The sequence below is a fragment of the Siphateles boraxobius genome, unplaced genomic scaffold (genome assembly GCF_051911475.1).
Source record: "Siphateles boraxobius isolate OS27281-9 unplaced genomic scaffold, OSU_SipBor_1 130, whole genome shotgun sequence".
Taxonomy (NCBI): Eukaryota; Metazoa; Chordata; class Actinopteri; order Cypriniformes; family Leuciscidae; genus Siphateles; species Siphateles boraxobius.
Window position 1 is genome coordinate 40183890 of NW_027508734.1, and position 21466 is coordinate 40205355.

Sequence of the window (21466 nt, forward strand, 5' to 3'; positions counted from 1 at the left end):
AGGTCCATTGTCACTAGTGTACTAGTGTCACTCCATGTAGCACTGCTTACGCAGAAGTCACTTACCGAGAAGCTTTCTGTTGGTCAATGGGACAAATTTGCATGAGCAACTTGAACAAACAAAAATCAGACTGGGACACTTTCGTCCACACGCAGAACTCCAGAATGCACAGATTCCTACTGGAATAAATGGATTTTGCCGAAATATTATGTAAATGCGACACAAATTTTGCACTTTTTTTTTTTTTGCAGTTACTTGTGATTCACTTTCAAAGTAAATCTATGAATTAAAAAGCGGTTACAAACGCTGGATTAAAGCATACAAAAGATTCGTCCAAACACCACTTCATATTTTTTAGGAATCTCTCTCATATGAAAGTTCATCTTTATTATTGACAGTGATTAAAAAACAAATTGTGCATAAAAAAGGTTTATGCACAAGGAAAATAACCATCAAAAGCCTATATAAATACTTCTCCAAAGTGTGCTTATGAACACATACAAACACACATACACACGTGTAAGTGTATTGTCAGTCATGGAGCTCAGGGCTTTGCCCATTGTTGACACTTTCTGACTGAGCTTTGTGTTTGGAGATTGAGGAGTGTTTCTCTGTGCGTGTGTGTGTGTGTTTGTGTGTGTGCGCGCGCGTGTCAGTAGTCCAATGGGGCCATAAGTAGTTGTAGCTCTTTGAAAGTGCTGCCATGGCGACCAACCTGCTCCGCCCGGTTCTTCACTACATTACTGAGGTTCTTCAACTGTTTATAGCAAGCTTTACATTTCCGATGCCTGAAAAACATCACAACAGTCTCATAAAAGCACATTCCAATCACATGACTCCAAAAAAACAACAACATACATTTAACATTAAAATGCATTTAACAGACTGCCAAATGGAAGCTATTGGCTCATTTAAGGCAAAATTTTAATTCATTATTTGAATAAATTGCGGATCATCAGCAGATCAGCCAGCAATGCAAAGGTTAATTAAACTTTAGTGTTTAAGTTCTTTTGCAGAGCACAAATTGTAAAAAATATTGTTAAGCAGCATTATTTCAGTATTTTGCCTTGAACGGTTAAGAATCCAATTAAATCAAACCAACATTACAGAAAAAGGTTAAAATCAATGTATAATTTAGACAGACACTTAAGGTAAATCAGAACACAAGTGTTTGTTAGGTACTAACCTCTCCTCTCGAGTAATGTCCACCCCTACAGATGGAGGAGCAGTCAGTGTGTCTGAGATTAAAGGCCAAAAACGCTTCAAAATCAGCTTCAAAGACATACAACCAGTCTGGACATAACTGTTGAAGGAAAAGTGAGCATGCGTTACTTGATCGCTGTGTCTGTACATGGCTTTGACTTTAATAAATGCCGCCTCAAAAACTTGTAAACTGGCTTGCTGTTTACTGCCTTATGTGCTGCTGCCCAAGCAATCGAAATTAATCCTCTTAAGCAACAGATTTGAAATGCCCTTCATAAGCAGGAAATTCATTAAAAGCCACTCAGTGACTCGTCATGAGCTGCACAAGAGACGTAACGCTCACTTGATTAGGATGTTAACGAAGCATTTAAATAAGAGGTTAAAAAAGTAAATAAATCCAATATTTCACCCTTGTGTCATGGAACAATTTCCATTTAATGTATTACTATGAAAAATTGTATCAAACAATAGTAGTAATAATCATATTATTATTATTATTATTAATAATAATCAACAACTATTAGTTTAATTATATTTAAACTTCTGACTTATTAATATTTAAAAATGTAAACAAACAAGTTTATTAAAGAAGGTACTACTACTAAGTATAGTTTAACAACAACATTTAAAAAAAAGGTTAATATAATTGTTAAATATTAATTATGGTTTAATAATTTTAATAATAGTTAATAATTATTATTCCAAGAGGTTCGGTGGAGTTCCGGAAAATAGTTATTTGGAACAGCTATACATTTCCATCAGGGCAGCCGTAGTATTTTGTAAAAGAAAAAAATCCTAAACAGTCATCAAAGATGAGAATTTCTCCCAACTGGATATGAATATAAAAAGATTAGACCAGATGTTTTATTAAGGTTTTTTTTATTTATTTTTTTACATTTATTCGAGTACTCGATTTAAAAAAAAAATCCTCGATTGCAATTTGTCTGTGTCGATAAACCAGCAAAATACCGGAAGTGGTGTAATCCACAGTCTGTTTTCAAAGGCTGCCAGAATCGATATATAAAAAACATTTAAAAATCTAAATATAGCAATGCGCTATTGTCACATATTGAAAGTTAAATCACAATGGCTGCGTTTCAGTTAAATAAATATATGCGCTGCAGTGAATCACAACGCTTTATTTATTATGTAGCATTTACATTACTTACTGTAGCATTTTTATTGTAAGGTGGCCATGATTTTTGTAATGACTTAAAGTTTTAGTCGCATAACATCGGTTAATGGAAACGCTGTCATTTTTCAATTGTTTTTTTAAATTGACATTTAGAAAATATTGCTAAGTTTTGGGCAAATCTGTAATTGAATCACAGCTATTGTTCACTTAGATCTATTTATATTACCATAAAAAATGTATCTGATTCCCAAAATAATCGTTAGTGACAGCCTTACTGCACATGATCAAAATCTAGGAAGACAGCTCACCAAGTTTTTGCAGCACAGTCAAACTCAAAGCATGAATGAGTCACCTTTCATATTTGCTCTGCAGCAATTCCTCAATCTGTGGCAAGATGGATGTACAGAGGTCCAATTTCCACAGTGATCTGAAAGATAATTATAACTGCACTTTTTAGTGAATTCAGCTAAAATAAAGCCAGTTGGGACAGAAGCATTCAATGTGACTGAAAATGTACATGGATGCTTACGGTTTGAGGTTGATTATGTTAAGGATGTCCACCACAATAGACAGATCATTCATAGACACAGCTGAATCCAGGGAAGTCTGGGCAACATGAAGGGAAATGCAAACACTGCTTTTAGAGTACCGCTGCTTTCAATAATAGCCCATTACAGCATTTACTAGATTACATTAGAAATACATTTTCGATGTGTAGCAGTAAATGTATCCATGAGCCAGTAACAGATCTCTCATTACAATCGGTCTGTCCCACAATTTATCAAAGCTCATCAGCTTGAGTGCTGTTGCACTTACCTTAACATCACCACTGGCCCAAACTGAGCGTACTGTGTCCAGGTTTTTATATCGACTGGTCAGCATTACGCACATGGTGTCATGCCCTTTCCTGATCTGTGCCAACGCCTCTTCATCTCCCATCACGCTGGCTTTAGCGTTTCGTGCATGCTATTAAAACAGACAAATAACAACAGCATCATTCCGTATTTTACATTCCGGTACAAAAGCTGTGACTGTGGCAGTACACTATCAAAAAATGTATTAATATGTACCATTTTAAGTGCCCTTATGCTATTTTAAGGTTCCTAATTTCGTTTTGGTGGTCTCTAACAAAAGGTTTACATGCATCCAAGGTCAAAAAAAAACTTAAATTTTCTCATAATATACTTTGCAGCATCACCTCTTTCCTTTGTGTCTGAACCGACTCGATCAAACGTCTCTCTAAACCCCTTCTTTCCGAGAGCCTACCCTGCTCTGATTGGTCAGATGGTCGAGTCTTTTGTGACTGGTCTACCGCTTACAGGATAGGACACCGTCGTCGGTGTATGAATGAGTGAGTGAATGGGTGAATGTGAGGCTATGTAAAGCGCTTTGGTGGCTATAGGTCTGTGAAAGCGCTATATAAATGCAGTCCATTTACCATTTACAGCGTGTCAGAAACAAAACGTCAATTACCATATCTGAATTTCAGGTCAGAAGGCTTCCTCAACAATTTTACACAGTGATACAAATAGTAATGAAGACATAGGTTTTACCGCATCAATTCGAGCCCAAGTCCTCATCCATTGGAAGTGCATGCAAAGTGGATTTGCTCTTGCAGCGACTTCTCGACATGTCAACAAGAACCAAACTCTTCCAGGCCTCAGCTAAAACTACAGTGTTTGAGGGCGGATTAAAGCAGACATTGCTCGCGGGCACCCAATGAAAACCAGAGGGGGGGCATTATGCAAATCTGCTACAAACCTATATGTGACCCTGGACCACAAAACCAGTCACATGGGTAAATTTTTTGAAATTGAGATGTATACATCACGTGAAAGCTGAATAAATAAGCTTTCCATTGATGCATGTTTGTTAGGATAGGACAATATTTGGCAGAGATACAACTATTTGAAAATCTGAAATCTGAGGGTGCAAAAAAAAATCAAAACATTGAGAAAATTACCTTTAAAGTTGTCCATTTATGTTCACGATTGTGTCGCATTCACTCACAAAAATAAATGTTTTATATATTTACGGTAGGAAATTTACAAAATTTACTCATGGAATATGATCTTTACTTAACGGGACATTGTGTAGGAATTTCTCCCATCTAGCGGTGAAATTGTATTTTGCATTCAAACGAATTGTGCTCTCCAGCGCCTCGCTTTTTCAAATGCGTGTTGCATCTACGGTAGCTGTTATGTACCAAAAAGCAATGACAGGATGTCTTCTAATAGCACTTCGTCGAGTTTTCCTTCGGGTGAACAGGTTTGTTATTTCAAACAAACTGCAACTTGACACAACGAACAAACGAATGTTACAGTATGAATAATAACAGTGCAATGCTGCCTTTTAAACTTGCCGGGGCAGTGAAAAGCGCCTCTCACTGCTCTGCTCCTCCGTTTCTGCTGCTTTCAGTGACGTGACGCTGGCTCTGAATGAAAACGCGTTGGCCTAGTACTTTATGTCCCACTCTGCTATTATAGTTTTTCAAGATGGCGGAACGACATGGAAGCCTCCGTGGACCTACCCGTCACATGTATATAAAGATAACATTCTTCGTTTAGGAGGATAAGTCAGATAATTGGCAGAGGTATTTGTACACCATTGAGGACATATTTATGAATAAAAATATTGATTTTAGATAATAAAATACCTAAAAAAAAATACACATAGTCCCTTTAATATCCTAATGATTTTTGGCATAAAAGAAAAATCGATAATTTTGACCCATACAGTGTATTGTTGGCTATTGCCACAAATATACCTGTGCTACTTGTGACTGGTTTTGTAATCCAGGGTCACATGTAGGTTTGTGCAGGACGTAAGACTGGAATAACTGACGAATCATTTCAGCCAGTTCAGAATCGGTCCTTTCTTTTGGGAGACAAAAATCTCCATTTATTGTGAATCTTGATCTTTGCAGCCCTTTATCATTCCAACACTACATGAAAGGTAATTTCAAACAGTTTAAAAGGGTATCACCCTGTTGACAGGTGTTGTACCATTTTTTTTTCAGTGACTGTAGCACTCTCTGGCTATAATAACAAATGTCTTTGTTCTTCAGTATTTTGCAAGAGGTGAATTAGTAGTGATGAAGTATTTTGCTATCATTATCAACAAAGCAACTCATGGATCCATTTAGGGGTTATGAACATTGCCATAGAAACAGACAATTATCACAATGACGTGAATGGCTCCGGCAGCTCCAAGAAACTCCATCTAATAATTACAGCAATTCCGACACGACATGAACGCAGCATAAAAGTGAATCATCTTAAGGAGACAATAGTGCTAGACAGTAATGTTAAACATCCATTGAACTCACAGAAAGGAAGTCCCCTACATTGAGGCCAATTGGCTCGTTGCGTGTTGAGAGAATGATTCCTGTAGAGGGTTTAGGTTTGGTGGTAGTAACCACAGGACGAGAGGGAGAGGTCACTGATGTGGTCACCACAGCAACTGGACGGGGAGCAGCAGCGATCACAGTTGGTTCCACTCTTTGTACTGGAGTAGAGGAGATAATAGGACCTTTCAACTGTCCTGCCTGAAAATACACAAACATTCATTATACACAAGTCACAGCCTACACTTACTACTTTATCAAAAAACACGTAACAAGTGGAAAAACCTACCCTGTCTATTACTGGAGTCACAATCTTAACTGCTGGGATGGGTTTCTCTAGCACACTCTCTGAGAAAGAGTGCTCTAGGGGTGCTGGGAAAGGTTCGGTACTTTTAGGTGGTGTTCGTGCTGCATGAACAGAACGGAAAAACAGGAAAGGAATGACCCAGAAACAAAAGAGAAAATATGAAATGTTCATGAGAAAGATTATATACCATGGCACATGTGAAGCAGCATGTGTGAACAAAATTGTTTAATTTAATTTGCGCAACTAAAACTCACAGATGACACTGCGGGGCTGAAAGATCTCTTTAAAATCTTCAGGGTTGGTGATTTCTGCACTGCTTTCTTTGTCTTCTTTCTCATCCTCACTGCTGGGACTTCTCCTCTCTCCTTCTGGACTCCGGCGATCGGCCTCTGAACTCTGCTTCATCCTACACAAGCACAGAAGATCAGCATGTTTAAATGCACATAAAAACATCTATATCAGACAAAAATCCTTGCATAAGCCGTTTTTTGACCTGGCATCATAAACAGTACTGTTTCATATGGTTTGGAGTAGGTGAGATTTTTTTTTTTTGGAAAGTCTTTTATGCCAGTGTATCCCAGCCCTGTTGCTGGAGGCACACCAACAGTACACATCTCCCTTATCTGACCCATCATTTTCTGTTCTTGGAGTCTCTACTAAAGAGCTGATGAGTGGATTCAGGTGTGTTTGATTAGGAAGAGTTCGAAAACTTGTCCCACGGGTGGGTAAAAATGGCTGAATCTAAAATCGCCCCCTATACCCTCAAATAGGGCGTTATTTGAAGGGACAGCCATTTGTAGTGGTGTCCGAAACCATAGTGGATGCTATTGAGTGCACTTATTCAATCCCACATTACACCGCAATAACGAGTGTACAACCGATGTACACTCAACGGCTGTCCGAAATCGCTCACTCGTTATCATTCACTGCTTTAAGTGAACAGTCTTAGTACACTAATGTAGGGAATAGTGAATGAGGGTTTAGGGGGCGATTTCAGATTCAGCCTATGTCTTAAGCTGCATATCGTCGCTGCCCGATGAAACTCAAGTATGTCCATAACGGTTACTTTTCAGGAAGTGAAAAAACACCGTAATTTCAAAAGCAGTTGAACGTAGCGTTTTCATACTTGGTACGGCATCTTTAAATGTAACCATATTCTTGCCATTGTAATTATATAATCCACATTTGACCAAAATCAAGTTTAAATGGACATACGTGCATATTTTACAGTAACGGTGGTCGATACGCGTTCTTCATTAATTAGAATGACCAAGTCGCGTTTTATATTGACAGATGAATAGGCTACGCTCAGTTTATTAAATAGCCTACGTCTCAGTTTATTAAATACACTCAGTTTATTAAATAGCCGACGTCTCAGTTTATTAAATACGCTCAGTTTATTAAATGTCTCTTGCAAACTATGAAGGGACAATGAATCAATACACTGACATGGCAATGCTAGACAGATACTTTGTTTGCACAGTCCTACCGTAATTTTGTAAAATATACAAAAACAATTACACTGCCTATTACACTGCCTATCCGGCAACTCAAAACACGGCTTGGAGGTAACGGAACAAAAATAATTACACTGCCTATAGCAGTGCTTCTCAATCTTTTTTCAATAACATACCCCTATCATTTTTTTTCTCAGCCAAGTACCCCCTTACCGACCACCAATCATTTTAAATAGAAATAAAAGCTGAATGTGATATAGTGACTTGCCATTATTATGAGATTTATTAAACAAATGAAAAACATTTGTAATAAAAAAACATTTGCAATAGTAAACATTTACAACAATAAACAATGTATCATTACCGATAACTGATCGTGCAGTTTAATTACCCCTTGACTGGCCCCAAACATGTTTGATAAAAGAATCATAATACAGTGTGTAGGTATAGGCTATATGATGTGTATGACATTTTAGCTCAAAAACAATTGTAATAAAATATAGGATCATAAGATGCGCAATATGAGACATGGTTTTTACCACTTAATTAAGTTGCTTTGTTGAAAGCCTTTCTTTAAAGTGAATTTCGTTTTGTATAAATTGTATCTTAATTTTAATAAATGTTTCATCAGCCAATTGCATGTATTTAATAAATAAAAAGCAAATAGGCTATAGCAGACAATATAATAACCGTAACATGGAGGCGCCGGCGCGCTGCGTTCACTTGCATTGTGAACTGGAGCGCATATCTCTTCATAAATGAATGAAACTCAGCGTAGGCCTATGATTCATATATTAGCATTAAATATCTTTGCTGCGTCCTTTCTAGAACAGACAAGGGCTTTCTAGCCTCGCTGCTCGCTCCAGCATCGTCCATAGACCGCAAAACAATCAGCGGATGGCGGGCGGGCGCTGCTTTGAAATTTGTTCAAAAAACGTTTGTGCGGATGATGAGTTTTGTGATGCGGTTGAGGATGAAATAATACCCCATCCGCACATCTCTATCGATAAAAACATTGAACACCACACAAATAGTAATTTTATGTTTTTAAATTAGGCGATACATTTTTCATAGGAGGTGCCGGATCCAATAAAAAAGGTCCCGGATCCAACGTCGGATGTTCCGTCGTGTTCCGGCTCAAATTAAGCCCTGTCTATACATATTGTGATGCAATCTTTAAAGCATTTGGTGAAGTAATCAAAGTTTGAATTCTGAACCATTGAATATTTTCCTATATTTTGATTCTTCTATATTAAGGTTTTCACTGAGGGGTCTGTGAAGATTTAAAACAGATTTTTTAAAACATATTTACAGCTTTATATCTGGGCAAAAAACAACATTTCCAATAAAGGATATAAAGTGTGATCTTAGTAAAGAGAATATTTGTACTCATTTGAATACGCCACATGATGTCGCTGTAACAGTCACGAGACAGGCGAGATGCCTCCACAGGGTGGGAGATACGCGGCGTGATTGACAGCTTTGACACCAAATGGATATACGTGAAAATCAGATGACATGATTTCACAACTTTTCATTGGTCATTTAGATATGTGAAGCATACTGTATACGGAAATGAACCTGGACATTCTAGCCGTAGAAAAATCTCAAAATCGGCAAAATGGACATACGCAGTTTTCATCGGACAGCGACGATTTATTTGATCAAAAACAGTAAAACTACTAGTAATACTGTGAAATTTTACAATTATAACATTACCTTTTTTAAAGATGTATTTAAATAGAAAAGTTATTTATTCCTATGATGGAAAAGCTGAATTTTCAGCAGTCATTTTTTCAGTCTTCAGGGTCACATGATCCTTAAAAAAAATCTTTCTGACCCCAAACTTTTGAATGGTAGTGTCTGAAAGGTCAATACAACATTGATCCGCCAATTGACCCTTCGCAAAGACCCGCCCCCCTTAGTTACTGTCGCTATGTCCGACAAGCTACGCCGCTCTCATGCACACACCATGTTCTCGTGAAAAATACATCGCGGATGAGAGAGGAGACTGACAATACGCTGACAGACCAGGTTACTTTTTCGGTTACTTTTGATATTAAACAAAGTCTCACCTTTGTTTAATATCCTGGTCATCTTTAAAAATAAATTTAAACAATAAATAACGTTTTGTGACTCTTTAATGTGTCGTGACAGATCGCTGTAAGCCTTAGTTAAAGCTGCTCGTGAACCGATCATCTCTTCCTTCTAGTTCATTTATAGCATCAAATAAACATGAATGATAATTAATATAATAACAAATAAACATAAGAAGGAATGTTGTTTTAACCGTGGAAAGGTGTCAGTATATTCAGTTTTTCAAGTTCAAATCTTCCCACGTTAATTTACTAACTCTCCTGACTGCTTTGTTGGACATAATGGCGGATGGCGAAGTATGATTGGTCAGATCACCTGTCAATCAAGCTCCCTGCGAAGGGTCAATTGCAAACCTGGCACATTCATATTTAATAACTGAATAACAAAACGGGTAAAATAATGCTCTAACCACAAAAAATAATTGACTCATCCCTCAGTTTTATTTTAGAAATTCACTGCAATTTTACAGTTAACCAATTAGAGGTGGAAAAACACAGGGCCAGAATGTAAATATTAAAATGCAAACCATTTCGATTTTAATGCTTTAATCCAAGGCAACTGCATTCAAGGTGTGCATTTTATAAGCTCATGAATTCCCTGACGTTCTTTTCTAGAAGTGACATGCTAAGTTCTACACGAGCACATGCGGTATACGTGCGTCAGAAAAAAGCCCTATTCTCACGGGATTAGTATTATCTGGGGACCTTGTGTGAATTAGAAATTACCCACCCACATCTGAATTTCATGTGGCGCATTCGCACGGGATAAGCAAAGCCTGTGATTTTACTCGAATTACTGACTTATCTCTCAGATATGATGTCAATAAGCTATTGCTTAGAAATGTATTGTCATTATTATAGGTCTAGCTGTATGATATATAATAAACAGAAAAATGTGCCTTAACGCATGCTGCTATACATTTCATTCATTTCCATCTAATCTTTGTTTTTGCTCTTCTGATGATTTTCAGCTTTCTCTTTCTGCAAATTGTATAGTTGTATGGTCTATAGCGATATGACCCAGCACCCAAAATACTATCAAAACACTCCCACGCAGCCTCCATTCTTTGCGAAAGATGGATAAAAAAGTGCACAGGAAACAAAAACCTAGGAAAAATTATAAACGACCCTGCCAAATCACAGAGATGCCGATTCGCACGGGACTAATATTATTATCACAGGACCTCGGTGATCGGCGAAATATGGTAGGTCATTTGCGGGGGAATTTTTACTTTACAAATTACAGACATGACCGATTCGCACGGGATTAAGATCACAGACAACCTCTTCAATTATTACAAATGACTAGAGGTCACCAGGTAATACTAATCCCGTGCGAATGGGGCTAAAGACCAAATGAGAATCTTACTCCTGTCCCGTGCAGGAAGTAGAGGGCCGCTCGTAATTCCGCCGTAGTGTTGTTCCCAGTGCAGATGTAGGAGCTGGGATCGGCTTGTCCTGAATCAACCCTTGGATCAAAGATCCGGACTTCTTCACTCGGTTGAGATCCACAACATACCAGCTCACATTGGTTTGACTGTAGGACACCGCAATCTATTCAAGAGACAGGTGAAAATTGTTAAAAGGCATTTTAACAGTTTCCGTTGTTGTCATCTATGTTCTTAGTAAGTGTTTCTGGTCAGATGGCCCCTGTGCATGTCTTCAGAGTTCAGAGTGGAAGTGGTCACTACAGGACCTCTCCCACCAAACAGGTTTATTTAATCATCCCAGAAAGCAAGAGGAATGCTAGTTCACCCAATAGCACTACACCCTCTGATTTATGCGTGTAGAAAGAAAAAGAAAGATTGTGTATGAAGTACAAACCATTTGGTTGTTGCTGATGGCCAGGTCAGACACTTTGCCCCAGCCTACGTGCACTACATCAAAGCAGCGGTCAGGCTCCCAGCCGTACACTCGTAGCGTGTTCTCTGAGCCACTGTACAAGCAGTTACCATCAGGATTAAACAATATACTTCTGCAAAACAAAAACAAAAAAGGCAGAGAATTCAGCTATGGGTCAAACAGAGAAAAACAAACATCCAGATTGGAAAACTGATAAGAACCTCACAACTCCCGTCTCGCCTTCTGACGAGCCAATCATGTTGAATTTCTCCAGGTCCCACAGCTTAACAGTCCTGCAGGAAATACACAAAATACAGATGGTGCCAGAGTTAACAAACCTGGGCCAAAGCAGCACCGAACACATTCAATCCAAGCCGCATTATGTATTGACACACACCAACCCTTCATTCACTCACACACACAAAAACACTCAGTACCGATCTGCACTCCCAGAGGCGAGCAGGTACTCATTGGGGTGGAATTGCACAACATTGACTGCTGATGTGTGTGATGTGAATTCAGTGATCATCTTGCCTGCTATGAGATCCCACAGCTAGATAGAGAGCGGAACGAGAGTACACATTAAAATCTACATTTCCTACAAGTCAACAATTTCTGAAAGTGAGAAGTACAGGATAGCTCTTACCTTTACTGTGCTGTCATCACTGGCTGAAGCAAGCCATTTCCCATCAGGACTGAAGGCTAGACAGCGCACAGCCTGAGTGTGATCCTGAAATAAAACACACACTCATTTTAACCTCTTGAACGAGTCCATCATTACACATTCATTGAGATCTCGTGCACTAGTGATGCACAGACCGCCGTTATATCCACAGACACTGTGGATGAGATAAATTACAATGTGTTGATTTTAATAAATACACAGAACTCTCATTTCACAATAAAACCATACGCCACTTTTACTTAGTTTAGAGCACCTCCTAGTGGTCATCATATAAAACACAAAAAAAAACCTACACAAGATTTTGCTTAACCCTCAGGGGTCTGAGGGGTTTTCTGGGTCCTGGAGGTGTTCTGACATTTGTGCTTTTTTCAGTCATTTATAAACATGTTAATGGCAAAGGTGTAAATTCACTCTATATAGCACAAACGGGGCTACCGTAATATGTGAGCAACATGTATGTAAATGTTTGTATTTTTGAGAGAATATTGTTTATGCGTGGTTATTGAAAAAACTAAAGCTTAAAGTGTCTGAAATAAGACCACAAAACACATACTAAATATGTGTCTACAAGACTTTTGACTAATGGGCATTGTTCCCTAGAGTTTTTGCTTCAAAATTATCTGAAAATCATCCTGCCTAATCATTTACACAAAAAAATACATTGATTTAAATTTTATAAGACACCTTTTGTTTGGAAAGGCAATATGCATGGAGGTGTGTTCACACCTGAGAAGACAAAGGCCGGATAATGTGCCACATACATAATGAGCTGCATAATAATTAGCCTCACACAGGTGTGTCACAGGATCCCAAAGAACGCAAGGACAAAAGAAATGATCTATATATACATATTTTACTATTAGAAATTGTAACCAATAGGTTACAATTACAACAACAATTAAAATTTTAACAATATTTCAAGTGTATTTCTTTGTAAAAAGTATACATTTGATCATACGTATTAAAAAAGGTAAGGATTCATTATTTTGAATATTGGAACAAACACTATAATAACATCTTAGTTGATAATTCAATATACCTACTTTATTTTTGAAAAAACATCATATAGTATATTTAACGTGAGCAGAAATTGGTGAACAAAAGCTTACCTATTTAATGTGACAGTAGTCTTTTTTTACAGTCAAAACTTTATAATCTATCCAAAACTAATCACAAAATCTTGTCTAAACATTCATATTTAGTCTGTAACATATTGTGTATGATATATTAGCATATACATGTTAATTTGCAGTTTGTTGCTTATACAGACATTTTATTTCAGTCTATTTTTACTCATCTTAGTAGGCTATAGCAATATAGTTTGGATGTGTTCATGTAAATTCATGTTTACTAATGTAGATACGAGAGTGAATGAACGGCACAGACACGCGCTGTATAACTGTAGTAAACAAAGCGGCGATACCAGCTCACTTTTTGCCTCATCAGTGCAAAAGAGACTCAAATTACTCTGTTGATTTTGATCTTACATATAAGTGCTGTACATCATTACATCCTGTTAAATGTCTATTTTTTTTGTGGGTACTCACAATAAAAACAAAGAGTTGTGCTTTTCATCAAATAAGGACAAATAAACATGATGCGCGTTTTACCTTCTCTCGTCAGTGAGGTCCATTCTGAAACGCGTCCGAAAAATGAACTAACTCTGTCAATACTTGTCACAGAGATACGAGAGATTTCTCTTTATGAAGCTGAAACTCTCTTCTTTTAAATGAAGTAATTTATATAAAAAAACAAATATTCTCAGTTTATGTAATCTGTATGAAAAGAGAGAGATGTCAGTATTTTTCTTTCCAGTTCATTATACCTCATTACGCGTTAATGTGCCATGCCCACGGAGAGCGCGCGGCATTCAAACGCAAATGATCTAAGGCAAGCCATTCAAACATGCCAACGCCCACCAGCTGGATTATAAAATCATGTTTAGTAAGTATCTTACTACAGCTGTGTACACAGCGTATCCCTACCCTGTGAGGAATAATACTATCTGATAACCCTGGAAAATGTACCCGAAGTGCTGGTAGTTTCATTTCGAGGAGCAACGGATCCAGCTGATGTAGTAAGTCATTTATTCTTAAGTGCTTTGTTCTAATCACGATATAGAATAGTGTCTATAAACCGCAAAAAGACTATTTTAATATGAATTGCGTGTCTGTTTGACACGTAACGCGTAATGAGGTATGATGAGCTGGAAAGAAAAATACTGACATCTCTCTCTTTTCATACAGATTACATAAACTGAGAATATTTGTTTTTTTATATTAATTAATTCATTTAAAAGAAGAGAATTTCAGCTTCATAAAGAGAAATCTCTCGTATCTCTGTGACAATTATTGACAGAGTTACAGTTCATTTTTCGGACGCGTTTCAGAATGGACCTCACTGACGAGAGAAGGTAAAACGCGCATCATGTTTATTTTTCTTTATTTGATGAAAAGCACAACTCTTTGTTTTTATTGTGAGTACCCACAAAAAAAATAGACATAGACACTTAACAGGATGTAATGATGTACAGCACTTATATGTAAGATCAAAATCAACAGAGTAATTTGAGTCACTTTTGCACTGATAAGGAAAAAAGTGAGCTGGTATCGCCGGCGATACCGCCGACCCCAGAGGCTTAATAAATTAACAGCTTTAAATAAAAAAATATACACAAGATTAACAGAAATTATTCTTATAACAGTGTTTTCCAACATGATGGAACGCATTTAAAGCTTAATTTCTCATCAGGCACTAATTTGCAGAATCTATTCCAGACACGGCTACAGCTTATTTAAGCAGCAATGGAGGCTAAACAGATCGGAGAGAAATTTCAAAAAAGGAGAATTAAAAACAAAACAAAAGGAATTAAATAAAAAGTACCACGTGGGAGTGTTTTAGCGAAGTTAAAAGGATAGTTAAAAAAATTCTGTCATCATTTACTCACCCACATGTTGTTCCAAACCTGTTTGAGTTTCTTTCTTCTGTTGAACAAAAAATATGATATTTTGAAGAATGTTATTAACCATTGATTTCATAGTAGGAAAAAAAATTCGTAGGAAACTGTCTGGTAACCAACATTCTTCAAAATATAATCTTGAGTTAAACAGGAAAAAATAAACTAATACAGGTTTGGAACAACATGAGGCCAGGCTTACTTTTGGGTAAACTATCCCTTTAACCAGGACCAGTCAAGTGCCGGGTATGTGATATTTAACGGCAGTGAAGCACTGTATATGACAAACTAATAAAGCCTATATCCAGCCATTGCTTGGGATTGAACGCATTTAATTTCTTGTGTGTGGGTGTTCAGGAAGTTGCAGTGACGGAAACGGTGACATTCCAATTTAAGTTTAAAGTTTGTGTTTAGCGTATTAAGGAAATGCAATATTGCAGTAGAAGAACTTTTACTTTGAAGTAGGCTGCTTTTAAATGAACATTTATTTAGTGTACGATGATACCATATAATGGGTAACAGATTCAGAATAATTGTACTGTGACAATCGGCAACGGATATCGAAATGAGAGAAAATCATAGGTTATGGTGGATGATTCATTATTAACAGTGGATTCGGGAGATGTTAGAGCTTCACGCATCTCTATTCTGCACAATGTGTACCAGATAGACCCTTTCCGACTAAAGTGCTTTAAAAGCCATTAAACTCAAAACATCCTGCTAAATGCCATTATACAAAATGAATATCCAGTGATTAAAAAAAAAAGAAATTAAAAAATTGATAAACAACGACTGAATCTTACAACATGAGACTAGAAATACACCATTTCACAAAACAGTAAGATAAGATAGATTGAGAGCGCCTCACTAATCCACAGTTTAATCATGAACTCAGACACAACTGAGGGTTAAGGGTGATTAGCCTGGCTTCTGATTGTACAGACACACACACACACGCTTCTTTAGTCAAGTACTTACCTTGTATCTGTACACACATCCTTTCCTTCTTACATCCCACAACTAGAAAAAAGAAATTAGACAAGAAAAATGTAATTCTCAAGATAGACATACAAATCTTATATATGCAAAAAACATTGACTACACAGAGAGTGGGTCTCATTCACCAACTATGCCTAAACAAATGTGTGTAAAATCGGTGTACAAACGTTTCCACAAGTTATGATTCATCAACTTTCCTACTAAAATTAATTCTAAATGTATGAAAAAAAACATAGGAGCTATATAATTTTTTTTTTTTACGTACACATTTCATCTTAAATAAGACATGATTTATGTAAAGGTTTGCCTTCTTGGTTTCAAGGAAGGCGCTCTTGGATCTATGCATGCTTTAAGGCAAAAGTCCATCTTTTGAGAGCATTTGGAGATGGTTTGGGCACGTTTATGCAAATTACTAACCTTGAGCACATCATGGCTCTATTCTATTATTTAGAATACTCAAGAACAAGGTTAACAACAAATTCATATGCATACACAAGTGTTATGAATTATGCGTACATCTTTCATGAGAAATTCTTCCATGCGCATGAATACAAATATTTAGCACATTTAGTGAATGAGAACCCAGTGTTTGGGATTGACGCAAGTTCATTCATCAAATCTTAACCGACATCATTTTTTTTCAAATTCTTTGATCATTCTATAAAACTAGCGAAATCCTTTAAGGCAAAAGCATTTAACTCACCTTAATGTTGCTATCCACAGAACCAGATGCCAGGTATCCTCCCATGGGATGAAAGTCCAGACTGCAGATACTGGCCTTGTGCCCCATCAAAGTGCGCAGAACTTACAAAAACAAAAAACAATTCATGAAATCAATTAAGCTGTGGATAAATACTTTGAACAATTTGTCCATCTCAGTAAGTGTTTCTGGTCAGATGGCCCCTGTGCATGTCTTCAGAGTTCAGAGTGGAAGTGGTCACTACAGGACCTCTCCCACCAAACAGGTTCATTTAATCATCCCAGAAAGCACGAGGAATGCTAGTCCACAACATGATTTTCTTTTTTTTCCATCATCCATCTCTACATCAAATATTGGCCATCAATGTGCAGAACATCAATTCAAAAGGCAGGCACATTTTTAACCATGACTTGTCAAATAAGATCGACTGGGTGAATCTCATAAAGCCTGTCAAGAAATTCATCATATTTCATCCTACAGTCCTAAAGAAAAGGCACAGCCTAGTTTAGAAAAATGTAAATGTATTTTATTTTTTTATCAGTATGGTATTGTTTTCCACATTGTAATAATAGGCTAAAATTTGCCTTTGAAATATAAATTCTAACTTTCCTTTAAGTGTCTTTAACTATAATGTACTAACATTTAACAATCAGGTCATACAAAACTACTGATTACATCCATGTTTTTACATAATACTTACACCTATTCTTAAACTGAAGCTTATCACAAAACCTGTCCTCAACCATAACCACTTTCCATCTCAATACCAGCAAACATGTTTTGCAAAACATCATGAACTCCATATGTTAGTGATGCATGTCTCGAGACCGGTCTTGGTCTCGGACCTCTCGGTCTTGTCTAGGTCTCGCTGTCTCAGACCGACATAGTGGTCGAGGGATTTATCAACGTTCAATAATGCGACAGTATTTGAATTTTCGTGTGACTCGTTTCGCCTATTTGAACAATGTATATCTTAATGGTCCAGTAGTAGAATTTTCGCCAACCGTAGAGGTTCTGGGTTCTAATCCGCATTTCCTATAGTTTTTTTCCTCATCAAAACAGATTATGTTCATCAGTGGTTGTATATCAAGCAGGGACACTTTGTGTGCATTATGTTTTGTCACAAAATTTCAGACTCTCTATTTGTTCTGGTAAAATCACAAAACGTTTGTGATTTCACCAGAACGAATAGAGAGTACACTAGTCTGTTTTTTTCCCCTCCGGTCTTGACTTGGTCTCGATACCCTCTGGTCTTGGTAGTGTCTTGGTCTCGGTTTAGGCGGTCTTGACTACAAGTCTACCATATGTACACTGTACCTAACAATTAATTTTGACTAATACGAAGGATCCCACTTTAAATTTGGTGTCTTGAACTACTATTTTTCTTTCTCTTGACTTTGGTGATCAACTTAACCTGGACATTTTCTTTACAGGTTTCAAGAAAGTCGCTAGGTTTTTTATTAAGCAAAGTGCATAAGGTGCAGCACAAACCACTTACTTTTAGCAGCCTCCAAATCCCAAAGTCGGAGAGAGCCGGATTGAGAACCAGCTACCACACGCTCTTCAGAATTGTTGAACTGGATACACTCCACAGGGCTGGTGTGGCCCGTCAGACTCTACAGAACAGACAAAACACTTCATTATATTGAAGGGGGAGGATTGGAATCCACTGCTGCTTCAATGTATATGTAATAAGGGATTAATAAGAGATTAATAATCAAGGATAAGCATTTCTACATAAATCATTTCTATATTCAATGAGTGATTCAAATATACTTTTAATCATATGTTTGCAGTGAGTGTTAACCAGCAGCTTTTAGGTACATTCTGATGTGACCCTCAACGTGTTTTCTATATGTCTGTTTCTAGCTGACGAGTTAAGGTTCCAGGGGTCCAACTATACGTGACTTCGCCTGATTTACAGAAATGCATCTCTTTAATGTGTATTTCTCTAGAAACTAAAGTGAATCGTATCTGTACTTCTTCCTGAGGTGGGGATTTATTATCAGTATGTTTTGGTAAGTTTGTCCTGATGATGGTTAGATCAGGCCCTCTTCAACCTTGGAGAAATTGATATTCCCTTGTGCTTTTGTGTGTGCGTTGGATGTTCTGTGCAGGTCTTGGATAGGAGCTATGGGACACTTCGGCAAGCAACAACACACCCGAAGATGCCTTTCTCCGACCTCAGAGGTCACCGCAGACCTAAATCTAGTAATCGTGCGACAACTATCTTGACTGATGACGACATACTCTCTTATCTATCCATGTGTGGAAATTTGACTATGTGCTCTTGCAACCCGAAGCAAGGACACATCTTAGACCTTGGTGAAGGATATAATTGCTGTGATCTTTGTACGTAACTGTAATGGGGTCGGCCTACGAACTCCCGTGTGAGTCTTGAAGCTGACTTCTGCTGATGAAACTGCAAACTATCTTCAGTAAAACTTTTCTTCAATTTATTATAATTCTGACTCCGAGTCTTCTTTCAAACATCTGGTCCTTGTGTCCTAAACTGTTACCCCCTAACAATATAGTAGTGAGACTCTTATTTCTCGCAAACACATAACACAGGGTAATACCATAATGCAGTTCGGTTTGTTGACAGCCCAGATATTGACTCTGCAGTCTTCGCTGCCAGTGGCCAGTAGACGACCCGATGATTTCCCCAACACCAGTGAAGACACATTGCTGGAATGAGCCACAATCTCCTCTGAACAATACATATGACAAAATAAAAGTCAGTCACTTCTCCCACAACTTTAAACAGAGATCTTAACTACTTAAAACATTCTGTAGTGTCATCATGACCAGGATCTTTGTACTCACGCAGTTTCCATGCTGTTATTGTGGTGTTGGTGAGAGCCATCGTGATGATAGTGCGATTGAGTCAACTCACTCTGCTCATTTCACCAACACATAAATGTTAGGGATTCGACGATATTAGTTTATCTTCTCTGTCCATCTGTTAAATGGAAAAAGTTCATAAAAATACAGACAAACAGCAGAGTTAATGGTGAACATGAAGACTACTCTAAACAACTGAAGGACAAACTAGACAAAAGGTGACCAGTCAATAACTTCATGCATTTCATATGCACTGCTAATATGGACTATATCTTAAAGCTTCAATTATATGTCCAAATTGCCTTTGTTTTAGGAGAAAATTACAGACACTGTAATTCAAAGAGGACAATGTGCGTGAGGGGCTAAACTGAAGAAAAATAATGAATACATGCAGCTTTAAAAAAAACACTTCAGTATTGACTTATGACTGGTTCTTAAAATACAGGTCAAATATCGATACAAATAAAGATTTGAAGTAATTATTTTTATAAAATCAATTCCATAAATGGAAAACCTGCTTTAATTGCATTTTAGATGTTCCTGATAATGTCACAAAGCCTGATTCAAATACAAATCATGTTTTAATAACTATTTATAGTCTATTCTTCACCAAAAGCAAGTTAAAGTTGCTTGTTGAAAATGAAAGTTTTAAATTTTGTTTAAATAACTTTCTCCAGTAGTAAATGTCGTGCTGTGACAACTAAATTAGCAAATGTTTCTATTTATTTTCCTTAATGACAAATTGGCTGATGTATCTTCATCCTGCACATGCTAAACTCATAGCCGTTACAATTTAAAGGTAAATGCCCCTTGTTCTAAATGGGGCATATTCCCTATTTTATCCGAATCTTGTGAAACCCCTTTACCACCAGTTAAAGCAGGTAACGTTAACGTTATTCGATTCCAAAAGCTGCAGTTCTATCGAGAGAGCGTACGTTAGATATCGGTCAAAGTGTAGGCGTACTTAACGTTAATGAACAAAGAGCAGTATCACCGTTTCAAGCGATGATCTTTCATATCTTGCTGAAACCTTAACTTATTAGTCTAACAAAATATAAATGACATTACATAGACAAAGACAATAGACACACATTCTACCACTCACGTGGTGTCGATTAAATCATCAAAGCATTTCCAATTCAAGTCACTTGGCCACGCAAGCCTGTATCACAGCTAACGTTAACGTTAGCAGTTTATTTATGAAAAAAAAAAAACAATTTGCAAGTGATCGATCAACTTTCTGTCTTTGTTTTTTCCCTAACTCTGTTAAAAGACTTACTAACATCTAACCATACTAACAAACATAGTTCCAGGTTAAAGTCTTGTTGATGCTGGATAACTTTCAGCTAACTTAGCTTCGCAATGTAGCTAACGAACTCATCTGAACTGTAACGTTAAACAAATTAACGTTACATAACTTACCTTTACCTCATTATCCTATCTGTTCTGTGCTGCTCTTAAAGTCCAAGAAACATTGGCATGTATTTATGAGATGAAAGTTGATAACACTTGACCGACAAACATCGATTCGACCCAGTTTACACACACATTTTGCTTTTGTCATGTTGTTTCTGATGGTTGCTAACTAGCGGTAGCTTAGCAACAGTTCCTCTTACCTTCCCTGTTCTGGCGACGGTCAGTCTGGGTTAAATGGACACTATCATGGCTGCAGTCTGCCGATAGACGGATCAGATCAGCACTAATGAATGAGAAAAAGATTAGGTTTTAGGACGAGACAAGATCCGCGTGCGCGCATCTTCAGAGTGTGCATGCGCGTTGGAACTATGTCTACCAGTACCTACTATTCAATTCACATTTATTTATTTTCACAATACATATTGTTTCAAAGCACATTTACAGAAAATGCATGTCTACATTACAATTTAGTATTGTTAT

At 37.3% G+C, this 21466-nt stretch overlaps 1 protein-coding gene across 4 annotated transcripts; it reads right to left on the reverse strand.

The window, feature by feature from the left end:
- Window positions 1–348: 348 nt before the first annotated feature.
- Window positions 349–21382, reverse strand: katnb1 (katanin p80 (WD repeat containing) subunit B 1). 4 transcript variants are annotated; one of them, XM_077229469.1, is made up of 19 exons: window positions 21187–21382; window positions 19553–19688; window positions 19306–19436; window positions 18225–18342; window positions 16730–16830; window positions 16006–16047; window positions 12033–12116; window positions 11824–11939; window positions 11608–11679; window positions 11369–11519; window positions 10914–11098; window positions 6246–6397; window positions 5974–6092; window positions 5667–5885; window positions 3155–3304; window positions 2868–2944; window positions 2691–2765; window positions 1187–1303; window positions 349–788 (listed from the first exon to the last, which is right to left on the reverse strand). In XM_077229469.1, the coding sequence occupies exons 2-19, from the start codon at window positions 19590–19592 to the stop codon at window positions 653–655; spliced, it is 2085 nt and encodes a 694-aa protein (XP_077085584.1). In that variant the 5' UTR covers window positions 19593–19688; window positions 21187–21382; the 3' UTR covers window positions 349–652. The 4 variants fall into 4 exon arrangements, with proteins under 4 accessions (XP_077085584.1, XP_077085586.1, XP_077085585.1 ...); XM_077229471.1 differs by having other exon boundaries at window positions 20999–21198; XM_077229470.1 differs by lacking the exon at window positions 21187–21382 and adding an exon at window positions 20993–21163.
- Window positions 21383–21466: the final 84 nt, after the last annotated feature.